The sequence below is a fragment of the Vitis vinifera genome, chromosome 6 (genome assembly GCF_030704535.1).
Source record: "Vitis vinifera cultivar Pinot Noir 40024 chromosome 6, ASM3070453v1".
In the NCBI taxonomy this organism is placed as follows: domain Eukaryota; kingdom Viridiplantae; phylum Streptophyta; class Magnoliopsida; order Vitales; family Vitaceae; genus Vitis; species Vitis vinifera.
This window is the reverse complement of record NC_081810.1, coordinates 3,936,462-3,949,713: the sequence shown is the minus strand read 5'-3', so window position 1 is coordinate 3,949,713 and position 13,252 is coordinate 3,936,462. Positions and strand designations below refer to the sequence as shown.

At 34.0% G+C, this 13,252-nt stretch overlaps 1 protein-coding gene across 1 annotated transcript; it reads left to right on the top strand.

The window, feature by feature from the left end:
- The first annotated feature begins 2,772 nt into the window (after positions 1 to 2,772).
- Positions 2,773 to 13,239, top strand: LOC100265639 (isovaleryl-CoA dehydrogenase, mitochondrial). Its single transcript, XM_002284981.5, has 15 exons — positions 2,773 to 3,078; positions 4,636 to 4,719; positions 4,809 to 4,866; positions 5,503 to 5,627; positions 5,713 to 5,757; positions 8,566 to 8,614; positions 8,743 to 8,852; positions 9,866 to 9,942; positions 10,372 to 10,422; positions 10,513 to 10,577; positions 11,290 to 11,444; positions 11,546 to 11,586; positions 11,675 to 11,729; positions 12,208 to 12,264; positions 12,840 to 13,239. Exons 1-15 carry the CDS (start codon positions 2,980 to 2,982, stop codon positions 12,984 to 12,986), a joined length of 1,218 nt encoding a protein of 405 aa, XP_002285017.1. The 5' UTR covers positions 2,773 to 2,979; the 3' UTR covers positions 12,987 to 13,239.
- Positions 13,240 to 13,252: the final 13 nt, after the last annotated feature.

The window sequence follows — 13,252 nt, the reverse complement described above, 5'->3', positions numbered from 1 at the left end:
ATTAGTTTTTATTTTTTGAAGAATTGAGGACGTTGAAGCCCCGAACGATTCGAAACTCTAGCCGCCATCATTTACTTTGGATCCTGATGGTCGTCGTTGTCGTCAACATTGCTGTAGCCACGCGCTTATCCCCAAAAGAGCTTGAAGTCCCGTTATCATCATTGTAGTAGTCGACATCCTTGTGTTCCTCACCGTTGCCATTTTTCTCTTTGTCAGCATCAAAACCTTCACCAGTGAAAGTTTTTTGGTTGTTGGGAATTCAATTTTCCATGTACTTCTCGCTCAAGTGCTTATACACAATCTTGATTAATTTTGTATTTGGTTTTGTTTTTGCACTTTTCATTGGCTTTTTCTCAATAAAATTGGCTTGTTTGGATGGGAATGTGAACTATTTTTGGGCTCTCATTTCTAGGCAAGTTAGGGATTCTACTTTTAGTGTTGGAACAAAGTGAATATGTGTGATATACAAGTGAAGAAGAACTACAAGTAGAGTTGTAGGACTTTGATTTTCATCATGAAACTTGGGCATTCTAATTTCCAGCATTATGGGAAAGAATTTTTTTGAATGTCTTTGATAATGTGGGCATGCAACTAAGTAGTTGCCATGTAATTTTATTTGTTTCTTCCATTTTTATTTTTATTTTTTGGTTTTTTCTTTTAACATGTGATCAAATTCACAATAAGGGTGCAATTGCACTGTGTAATGTTGTATTAGTATTCATGATGAATTAATAAAAATACATATAGAACATAAGTTAATTTTAAAATCACAATATATATCAAAATTTGAGTAATGCATTCTACACTCTAAGTCTAAGACTATGGTTTTTTTTCTTTTTTCAATAATATTAAAAATTCACAAATATAAACTTAATTCTAAAGATATAAGAAAAATCTGAAAAAATATGTTGGAAAAAGAGTATATGTGCAGTTTAATAGGAAAACATTGAGGAGAGATGGAGAGTTTTCGAAAAAATTAAATTATATGGATTACAAAAAACAAAATATGAAGTTACAAATTTTGGATGATGAAATTTAGAAATCAGAGTTGAGTGAATTTTTGAAAATCAATTGAAATATTTAAAGGAAAGTAGTCTTGTACATCCTTATATAGTTAATACATTTACTTTATACATTTAGTGTAAATACCTTGTACACCTGCACAAATTTCATAGGCCTAACATGCAATGTATGAATATGGGTGGGTTAACCATATTTCTATTGTCACGACTCAGGGAAAAGAGGAAAGATTGAACCTAATTTATGTCCATATTCATCATTAGTGGAGTAGGTAATCGAATTAACATATAAAATGTCAAGAAAATGCATTGAATCAATGTGTCATCAAGCAATGTATTTGTGAAATGTCTCTCATCCTTACCAAAGGGAAATATGTGAGCGAGTTTTTTGAAAATCAACTAAATTCCTTAAAGGAAGGTAGCCTTGTACAGTTTGTAAATTTACCTTGTACACTTAATGTACATATCTTGTACACTTGCACAAGTTCTATAGACTTATAATGCAATGTGTGTATATGAATAGGTTAACCATGTTTCCATTATCATGACTCAAGGAAAATGGGAAAAACTGAACCCAATTTATGTTCATAATCATCTTTAGTGGGGTAGGTAATTGAATGAACATGTACAATGTAAAAAAAAAAATGCATAGAATGAGCGTGTCATCAAGAAATGTGTTTGTGGAATGCCCCCATCCTTAACAAAGGGAAATGAGTGAGTAAGTTTTTGAAATATCAGTTGAATTCCTTGAAGGAAGGTAGCCTTGTACACTTTTGTATAGTTAGTATATTTACCTAGTACACTTAGTGTAAATACCTTGTATATCTGTACAAATTTCATAGATCTAGAATGTAATGTGTGCATATGAGTAAGTTAACCATGTTTCCGTTGTTTTGGCTCAAGGAAAAAGAGAAAAATCGAAACCAATTTATGTTGATATTTATCATTAGTAGGGTGGGTAATCGAATGAGCATGTATGATGTCAAAAAAATGCATGAGATAAGTGTGTTATCAAACAATGTGTATGTGGAATGTCCCCCATTTTAGGCGAAGGGAAATGAGTAAGCTAGTTTTTGAAAATTAGGTGAATTATTTCAAGGAATATAGTCTTGTACATATTTGTACATTTATTGTGCACACTTAATATAAATATATTATACACTTTATTTGAATTAAATATTTAAAACAAAAAACTTTATATCCATCATCTTTTTCTCTTTTTCCTTTTCTTATTTCGATAAATTTTCAATTAATTCAAATCATTAAAAAAAAATTTATTTGTAGATAAATGTGCAACATTTTATATAACCTATTACCAAAAGTCATGTTCAAAACATTATTAAAATAAGGAAGGAAAAAAAATAAAAGAAAATTTAAACTTTTATTTTAGAAAAGTAAAAAAAAAAAAACTTTAAAATGTTTTTTAGTATAAAAGAAAAGAAAATAGTGAATATGTTTAGTTTAAATAGTATTTTAATCATTAAATTATTTACTTTTAAAATATAAAAAATGATTTTTATTCATTTAAATTAACATGTTTTAAAAAAATTATTTTTTAAAATAGTTTTGGAAACATTAATTTAATTTTTTGATTTATAATTTAAAAATAAAAAAATAATATTGGTTTTAGATTATTTATAAAAGAGTTTAAAAAAATAATGAAAAATCCAAAATGGGAGAATGGGTTGGAGTTGGCACGTGAAGAGGGGTTGAATAAAGGCAAAAATAATTGGTCCTACAAATACCACGAGATAATTTTAAAAACACAATTCTCCCGGACTGCTGAGTCTGCCAAGTTGCCAACTCATCCAACCTCCTAAAGATTTTGGTATAAATTACGATCAGCCAGCCACGTGGGTTTCTTAAAGGACGTGCAGTAGACCTTTTTTTCTTCTCTTATTCTCTTTCTGGCTCACTCCTGAGCCACGGCTGTTCCTTCCTCGGAAGAGAAAAGGCAGAGATGATGCTGAGGGTGTTTTCAGCGAGGTCTCTGTTCAGAAAGGACAGGCTTCGTGCTGCTTTCTCCACGGCTCTGCTCTTCGACGATACTCAGATACAAGTCTCTCTCCCTCTCTTATCTGTCTATTTGATTTTGGTGTTTCGTCGATGTATTTTTGTTTCTGCCTATGGAGGATTCAATGGTTTTTTAAGTTTGGCGGTGATTTTTGTACTACTTACTAATTTAAGAGACTGGTGGAGGAGGTTGGACGATGGTTGAATCTTTTCTTGTTTTGTTGAATTTGGAATGATCTTACTGGATGTTCTCAGCATCCTTTATTTAGATTAAACGTTTCATTAGATTAGCTCAAGAAATGGCCTTTTTTTTGTGTTCATGTGAAGTATTTCCGCTCAATTTGTCAATCAATTAACAATCGGAGAAGATAAAATTTCAACAGGGATTCTAAATTCTAAATTTCTAATGATCCATTTCCTCGATGGAAATGGAAGAGGTTTAGAAGGTAAGTATTCTGGCATAGGTCTAAAAATACTTAGTTTTTTAGGAGCAATCTGATGAGATAGAGAGAGCAGCTCTCCCTGAGAGTCGAGGATTTCAAGCCGGAAAACCTATGTTGATCCATCTGATCCTATAAGCTCGTGATTTAGTAAGGTGCAGGAGTGCTTTGCATCCATAGAGGAGGCTCATCCATGATTGGGAAGCGGAATGTGGGTGCTTGACTGGATGCTCCTTATTTGATCTTGGCTTGCTTAATTGCATTCATGAATTTTTTGTTTGATTTTTCGGGCTTACTTAGATGATCTTCTCTGATGGACTAACGCAGAGTATGGGTTCAAAAAGGTTTTGTTGGTTTGATGTAACTATTGACTCAATTATGAGCACTGACAGTCCTGTTGAACCCCAGATAATCATCTCTGATGAACTAACACAGAGAATGTATCGAGTTCTGGAACTTTTGTTTTATTTTCTTTGTTAATGTTTATATTGGATTCTATATGGAATATTTCTTTATGTTTATTGCGATCCATAATTGCAGTATTTTATCACTGGCAACACATATTGGTAACTTTTTAGCTCAGTTTATGTGAGCTGGTGTTCTTTATGTGTCATCCTCTTCTTTTGGATCAGAATCTTTATTGCTTTTCTTAAGACTTCCTTGTCACAACATTTTTAGTGGATGTCAACATTTGTATTGGTCATCTTAGCTACAGTGAACACATTTGTATTGGGCTGAATCCTACTGTATTGAGAAACCTATCTTAGTAATATAAGAAACTTTTTCTTGTGGGAATCTCCTAGTTGATAGTCAAACTGGTCTGTTATCCTTGATAAATATTTTTAGTGTGGTTGTGTACTTAGTTCTTGATTAGGGTTGTGGTTGTAGGTTGCTTCTTTGTCCTTTCACACTCATACTCCCAGTGTACTGTGTTTGCATTTTTTGATTGATGCCTTTATCCTCATACACACACACACGCGCACACACACACACACACACATATTCTTATTTGCCTATCAAATACCTATATATATATATAATAACTTTTTATGGGGATGCTTGTTCTTTTATTCTTTGAAAACCATTTTTTTGCAGTTACTTATTTTCTAGTGAGTGAAATGGCTTTGTGCGTTTCCTAACAGTTTTTGTTGCAAACATGACAGTTTAAAGAAAGCATTGCACAGTTTGCACAAGAAAACATTGCTCCTCATGCATCAAGAATAGATAGAACAAATTATTTCCCAGAGGTTGTGGAGGCAGATTTCTTTATTTAATTTCTTACAAGCCTTCGTACTAATTAATTACAAATTAACATTGTTTCATATTCTGTTGCCAGGAGGTTAACTTGTGGAAACTCATGGGGGATTTTAACCTACATGGAATTACTGCCCCAGGTAGACAGGTCATGATTTAAGTGAAGGGGCTTATTTTGAAGTTCTATTCCCCTAGGTGTTTCCATTGCCTTGATTTTAGAAATTTGTGTTACTCTTGGTAGAAAACTTAAAACATTCTTTAACAAATATTTATTTGTGCAAGCAGTTCCTAAGAGGATAAAAGATACTAGCTGATTACTTGGTTTGAATGGTAGATGTGGTATATGGGAAGCTCGTTTAGAAGGCAATTAAATGGAGAAGAGGGAGAAAGAGGGAGAGAGAGTGAGTGAAAAATATCTATACAGGATTAAATTTGCATCACATCATATATTGAAATGGCTGAGGTTTCCAAAGGGATAGGAATGAAGCAGTTCTCAGTCCTTCAAAGAATGTGGTCTCTTGTGATAATGCTTATTATGAATTTTTTTCTATGAATTTCTCTCTTTTATCACTAGAGTAACTTGGCTATATTTGTTCTTTATAAATTCAATTGCATGAAGTATTGTAAATTTCCTAGGGATTTCCTTCCATGAAACATCAACCATTTTGCAGAAGTACTAAACATTTTTTGGTGATCCTTCAAAATGTTTAATGCATTTTGATTATATACCTCCCTTTATCTGTTTCTTCAAAATTTAACCCATGGTTATTTTCTAGAGGAATATGGTGGACTTGGGCTTGGTTATTTATATCACTGCATAGCAATGGAAGAAATTAGTCGTGCCTCGGGATCAGTTGCACTGTCATATGGTGCCCATTCAAATCTATGCATTAACCAGTTGGTAAATGAAAGATTTCATGCTTGAGTTGTGGTAATATTTATTGCTTCAGTCTAACAGGTTTAACATAGTTTTAATGCTTTTGTAGGTGAGAAATGGGAACCCTGCTCAGAAACAGAAGTACTTGCCAAAGGTTTTATTTCCTTCATTTTCCTTATTAGGTTTTTTGTTGTGTTGTTGTTGTTGTTGTGTGTGTGTGTATGTGGTGTTTGTGTGGTTATGCCTGTTTGCAGATAGAATATTGTGGCCAACTTATTCGTTTGCCCCCATAAACACTAGTTATTTTTCTCAGCAGATGCCTTATCATTCACAATGTGCATCGCTCCATATGTGTTATAATATGTAGTGTCTTAGGTTCTTATTTGTTCGAGAACTGATGTATGCTCATTTGGTTCAGCTGTTTTGTCTGCAACTGAAGTATAAGTTGATTTTGCTACAGTTTACTGTGAACAAAAACATTATAAACTATCTAATTAAGTAATTGTCTAGGTTGTGAAGCAATTAGTACAGCAGATGAAGGTAGTGTACGGAAATCTTAGTTATTTTAAATCTTCTTTTGGGGGAGTTCTGTTTGTTTGCTAACATGGCCATGTGCAGGTGGATCTTTATTCCAATGGAAACTGGCCTCATAAGTTACATGATTTATGCTAGCATTATACTCCTGCATGAGGAATTGGTAAATCTTTTCAAGGAAGAAAAAATAGGTGGTTTATGAGATGCAGTACAAAAGTAAAATAGATCTATGGTTCATGGGCCGTGTCAGCTACCTCAGCTAAAAATCTTATTGAGGGAGTAGCTGTTTAACTCAAAAGAGCCATCAAATTTAACAAAACAATTGTGGTTGATATTGCCCAAAATTGTGTTTTACTTGATAGGCTGAGCATCTTGAGGTGGATAGATAGATTTCATGAAGGAGAAGCTGACTGATGAATTAATTTGTATTCACTTGGTAAAAACTACAGGGCTACTTGCTGTTGCAAAAATTATAACCTAAGGGGTGACAAGTAAAAGCTTCTGTACCATGTTAGGCAAGCAGGGCATATGTGATATCTTTGCATCAGATTGAGGGAAAGTTTTGAATTCTTTTATGTTCTAAGGGGAATCATGTAGGGCATATATGATGGTTTTGCATCAGATTGATGTTAAGTGTTGAATTGTTTTATGTTCTAAGTGGAATCATGTTGTTAAGGTTATCTAATTTGTTTTTGGGTTACCCTCAAGTTACACAATAATACATCAGATGAGAACCCCATTGCTCTCTCATTCACTCTTGTTGTTCCTCTCCTCTTCCTTTATTCTCATTGTCATTTTCTTCATCTCACAAAATTCTTAAAGTTCCCTGCATTTGAAGTCATATCTGAGGCATGTTCTGTATACATAAATTTCTATGGAATTAAAGAATACCTTGAAAATCCTTGCATTGAATCATTCTTGATTGATTTTGAGATCAACATAGCTTTCTTGTTGGTTTCTTTATTTTTTGTTATAGAATAATATCTTTCAACGATGTTGGTAAATGAGGGCTTAAACTTTCAACAATCCTTTTCACATAGCTTTGACTACTTGCAAGGGCTTTGTATACAAAATATGCAAATTCTTTTTCTATCCCATATGTGGCATTGACGTGTGAGCAACCTTCAGTGGTAGGAAGTTAAAATGCTCATAGGTGAGAAGTTGTGGAATTACGAATTTGTAGAATTACCATGTTTTAGGGTAAAAACTTGCAGCTTTTCATACTTTCAACCTTCAGTGGTAGGAAGTTAAAAAGTTCATAGGTGAGAAGTTGTGGAATTACAAATTTGTAGAATTACCATGTTTTAGGGTAAAAACTTGCAGTTTTTCATAGTTGCTGGCAGCAGCAAAAGTAACACATGTTTGAAGGTTGATTATTATCTTTTGGAAGTGGAGTCTTCATTTTAGGAGTGAGCAAAGTGGTGAATCTGTTGGGAGCTGAGGTCTCCTATTCAGTTTTCTCTGTCTAACCAGATAATCTTATTTTTGAATTTAAATTGCCTGATAGTTCCTTTTCCTATGTATTATTTTGTTGGTTTGTGTGTGTGTGTTTAATATAAATTTAAAGGCTATGCAATGTTTAATGAACTTTTTTGTAATTTCTTATTTTTTGTTGTGTCATGACTAGTCTGTCTCTATCATTATTTTTTGCTTTTCTTTGGTTAAAAGGGAGGGAAAGGAGGTGGATGATCCAAGTCTATAATTGTTAATTGAGGTCAGGTGATAGGTTTCTTTTTCTCTTGGTTCAAAAGAAAAGGAGGAATGTAAAAGAAGGGAGAGGACACGGATGGTGTGGACAGGCTGATTAAACATGTTTCTAAATTCTCTATATATACATACACACACACATACACGTATACAATATGGCTGTGAAGTCTAATTTGAAAAAGAAAAGAGAAAAATGAAAAAGACTGAGCAAAAAACAGTAAGATGAAATAGATATCTGCCATGTAGACTGGTCAACAATATAACTCAAACACCATAGATGTGGTACACATCCACTTGATGAGTCCAATCTGGGGTATTTTTAAATATGTAATCATCATAAACTAATATGGAGCAATTTGTTGTCATTTTTTGTACCTGTAAAACTTCTTTTGCCTTTTTAGACAACCTTAAATAGAATAATAGAATTTAGAAATCTTTGAAATCTAAGTGAATCAAATTTTGCTCAGGAGATCTGCTGGGTCTGACTAATGCAATCCATTCCCTTCTTTTCTTTTCTCCAATGATCTACTTGTTGTAGATATGTTTTAAAATGATTTGATTGTGTCACACTAATTACTGCTGATAATATCTCTCTGTCCATGGATGTGGTAGATAAATGCTCTAGAATCATCCATCTGATATTGGTCAAGATTATTTTTCTTAATTATCCTTTATCTGAGTGTTCTTTGTACTAATGAAGTATATCTGTCATGTTTTAAAGCTCATCAGTGGGGAGCATGTAGGAGCTCTTGCAATGAGTGAACCCAATGGTAATTTATGTGAACTGCTTAGTATATGTCTCATATTCATAAAGAGAGTTGGCATTGGGCTGGCACTTGTTGGGTTTTGGCTTGGCTTGGTTGTGCAATTTGGCTGAACTCTTCTGTGTTTTGTTCAGCTGGCTCTGATGTTGTTAGTATGAAGTGTAAAGCTGATCGTGTTGATGGGGGTTATATTTTAAATGGAAACAAGATGTGGTGCACCAATGGTCCAATTGCTCAGACACTGGTATCTTCATTAGTATTGCTTTACTTACTTTTGAGTGCAGCTTTGATTACTTTATTTTTCTCAAGACATATACACACAATTTAACTCTATCGTGGAATTGTGCTTGATATGATCTACAATTGTATGGTTTCAAAAAGGTGATGTTCACAGCTAATGTTATAAACTTCTAAAGCAAATATACTGAGAATCTACATGCGGAAACAAAACCCACCAAAGTCAATGACCATCTTTTGGAATTAAAGTCAGACAACAAACACTCGGAGATCTTGAAATAGTTTATGGTTTCAAATCATCTGCATGAATGTGGAAGGAGTTGCAGTTCTGTCTTGCAACTGGTCGCTAGGGAATATCCTAATGTACATGGAGAGAATAGGAAACATGATCCATGATGTTCATGTACAATCACAAAAATTGCCCTTGATGGAGTACATGTTCTTGACTGTTGACCCCACGGATAGCAGCACATATGAATTAATAATAGTGATGCCAGTAATTGTCATGAAGAGTTTATCTTATCCTTCATAATTCCACTGAGATGGAACCTTCTATAATGTAGTTCGAGCAATTGAAATGACTGTTGGTGCAAAATATCCATCCTTGTATGAGATGATGAAGCAGCAAGGTTGAATGATTTGGATGTATATTTGATTGAATTGCTAAATACATGCTTTAACAAACATTGCTTAAAGGGTTACCATGTATGCATTTATCAGAGAATTAATTAATTTTGCTTCTGGCATTCTGAATTTCAAGTTAGTGATCTATTTTGTTACATGGGCTGGAATTGATGTTGTTTGGATTCTCAGCTTCCATTCTGTATTTGTTGTTATTTAATTAACTATTGAAGCAAAAGAGAATTCTTCATTTAATGAGCAGCATTCCTCCTTCCTCTTTGTGGCCATATAAAATTCTCTCTCATATAAGAAAGCAGTAGCTATACACTATGCTGATTTTTCCATGATTTGCAAAATTCTCTTTTGTTTGTTAGAACTGATATATTGAACTGGGTTCAGGTTGTTTATGCGAAAACGGATATTACAGCTCATTCAAAAGGAATTACAGCATTTATCATCGAGAAGGGAATGCCTGGGTACTTGCACCAATTCTGGTTTGTTTATCTTCTAACATAATTGTGAGAAAAAAAAAATGACAAGGGGGTACCTGATATCCCTGATGCCTATCAACTTGAATGATAAAAATAAACTAGAAAGAAACTGGTACAAGAACATGTAGACACCATGTGGCAATGAAATCATTGAATTTTGTGTCAGTTGACAGCAGACCCATCCTTTAGAACAATATTTTTTTTTTTTGTTTTGTTTTGTTTCTAAAGATTCTTTTGAAGTACTATTATAAAATGATATGTTTTTGTATTAATGTGGTGTCCAAATACTTCTTAGATGTTTGTTGAATTGATCAAATTGCAGTCTGATTGCAGTTATATTAGTGAAAGACAAAAGCAAGGAGGTTAACAGTCAAGGACATGATACTTTTTTTTAATTTTTTTATGACAATGCAGATTCAGTACTGCTCAGAAATTAGACAAACTTGGGATGCGAGGAAGTGACACGTAAGCCTCATTACTACAGCATGCTCCCCCTTTTTTCTCTCTTTTCTGAAACTGGAGAGGATATGATAATTTTCATTAACAAAATTGCAGGTGTGAGCTTGTCTTTGAGAATTGCTTTGTTCCAGAAGAAAATGTTCTTGGGCAGGAAGGGAAAGGTACTGGCAGTGACATAATCTTTATCTTTTCTTTTATTCATGTATTATTGATTTTATTTTTTATGAAAGCAGACCATATAAATGATGTTGGAAGTCTCTTTATATGACTAATGATACGTAGCTTGATCAGAACCTGATTGCTTCCAGTTTGCAATGCTCGGGCAAAGCAGTCAGGTCCACTGCAAAATGCTGTTTATATGCACAGATTGTTGAAAGCTGTCTTCTGAATTTTTTGTGTTACTTTTACTGGAAACCATAAAGAATCTGGTTTTGGCTGCAGTATTCTACAGCATTCCTTGTTATAAAATTATTTTGGTTTAAATATCAGAAATCTCCTGAGGTTTTAGAAATGTCACATATCTCCCAGTGTCACCTTAAGCAGTTGAAATGATTATTTTGCTCCTGATTTAACTCTATTTGAATTTGTAGCAAATGTGTTTTTTAACTTGGAGAGAGAGAGAGAGAGAGTTTTTTCTCCTTGACTGCTTTAATTGACAAATATCATAAGAGGAAGTTAGATCCTGCTGATATCAAAATGCCAGGGAAGACGGTATTTATCAGAAATTTTAGGAGTGTTCTTTCTAAATATATTTACGTCATATGTCAGTATTATGAGCATTTATCACAGCTTATATGATTGTAATTTATTATAAATGAACTTCTTTTCTTTTTTCTTCTTCTAATATTGACATTGTTGTCCTTTTTCTTTCAGGAGTTTACGTAATGATGTCAGGGCTAGATTTGGAAAGGCTTGTTTTGGCAGCTGGGCCCCTTGGTCTTATGCAGGCATGTATAGATGTAGTTCTTCCCTATGTTCGGCAGAGAGAACAGTTTGGCCGTCCAATTGGAGAATTTCAGTTTATACAGGTCCATAATTCGTAATCATGCAAGTTTTCTATCTAATGTTGTTATTCGATACCTGTGTTGAAGTTTCAGCTCTTACACTGTTAGTTGACCTGAAAATACAGGGGAAACTTGCTGACATGTATACTTCTTTACAGTCATCAAGGTAAGGGACTCAGATTTTGCAATGCACTATTCTTTCTTTTCTCAAATTTTCATGGCCTAGCAGTTAATTATCCTCATTTTCTTTCCAGATCATATGTGTATTCTGTTGCGAGGAATTGTGAGAACGGAAAAATTGACCCAAAGGTTCTGGATATCTTATTCTTCAGCTTATTATTTGTGTGCTTTCTGTTCTTCAAAGTGAAATATTTCCTCTCTATTTGATGTTATTAAATTGATCATGGAATCTGAAAAGGTCAGCAAATGATGGGGATTTTTCCATCAGTTCCAAGCATTAAAGCTGTTGTCACGGGCACTACCTTTCACTTCTAATAGATTTTTTTTCCTAACTAGGTATCTATAATCTATTAGTAATCACTAATAACTCTCATGCTGCCCATGCATTTTAGGTGGATCTAATGCAGTAGTCTAACAGTATGAAGTTTTGTTTATATGATTCATGTGCTACAGATAGACTGATTAGCATGACGTACTAATTTGCCATTCATTTGTGTTATTATGATTGTGATCAATTGTGAAGAATTCTAATGAAAAATGCATGTTCCTACGTAGCTACGGAGGATGCAGGAACTTGAACACACAATAACTTGTTCTAATTTTTCAGGATTGTGCTGGAGTAATACTTTGTGCAGCTGAAAGAGCCACCCAAGTTGCTTTGCAGGTGAGGTAGTGCTGTAATATGATTGCTGAATTCAGTTCACTATGTATATAATATGCCTATGATTTTGTAATTTTCTTCATTTCTTCTTTTTCCCCTTGTTGGGTATTCAACTTGAACCTCTTACATCCCCACCCACCCCTTGCCTCGTCATCTCTGCATTCTGTTCATTGATGCATATATCATGCTTCTCTCGGAGCTTGTTAAATCTTTGTTTTAAGTCAGACATAAAAATAATCAACTCCTTAGTGCTTTAATTCTAAGTAAAAGTCAGATATGTGAATCATTTTCCATCATTTAGCTCTATCCAGAAACATTCATGGTCTTTATGAATTTGTCCCTAAAGGTGTAATGAACAGCCTGCACGACTGTGGACAGCTCCACAAATTGCTGTGTCCTGCCACTGTCCCAGGCCATATTTCTTGAATGCCTTAGCTGGAGAAATAAATTTTAGGACTGTAGTTCCAGATTTGTCTAAAACGTAACCAACCATCATAGAGTTTCAAGTACAATATACGGATTCTGCAATTATATAGTTGTCAAATGTATGATTTAGGAGTTTATATTCAATTTTGCAGGCAATTCAATGTTTAGGTGGCAATGGGTATGTGAACGAGTACCCAACTGGTCGTCTTCTTCGAGATGCCAAACTGTATGAAATTGGGGCAGGGACAAGTGAGATTAGAAGAATGATTATTGGTCGGGAGCTCTTTAAGGAACAGTGAGAAGTTGCTTTCTTTTGGGATTGCGTGGCTGAAAGCTTGAAACATCCATGCTCCATTCAGTTTTAACCTGCTGATCCCCACTGCTGCAGCAGCCATTGATTTCACTTCTGCAACATGACTTCCTTATCCAGCAACATGTTCTCTCAACTCAAGAAATGAAAAATACATGGCGATTTATTGTTGTAAAAGTTGATTTGAACTATAGGGAACCACAAAAGTTGCAGAAATAAATCATAGACATTATTTTTGGCAATATTATTTGCATT

Coding starts and splice junctions, on each gene's coding strand:
- LOC100265639 (XM_002284981.5), top strand. CDS start 2,980: ATGATGCTGAGGGTGTTTTCAGCGAGGTCTCTGTTCAGAAAGGACAGG. Junction 5,758..8,565: donor AACAGAAGTACTTGCCAAAG/GTTTTATTTCCT, acceptor CATGTTTTAAAG/CTCATCAGTGGGGAGCATGT. Junction 8,615..8,742: donor TGCAATGAGTGAACCCAATG/GTAATTTATGTG, acceptor TGTTTTGTTCAG/CTGGCTCTGATGTTGTTAGT.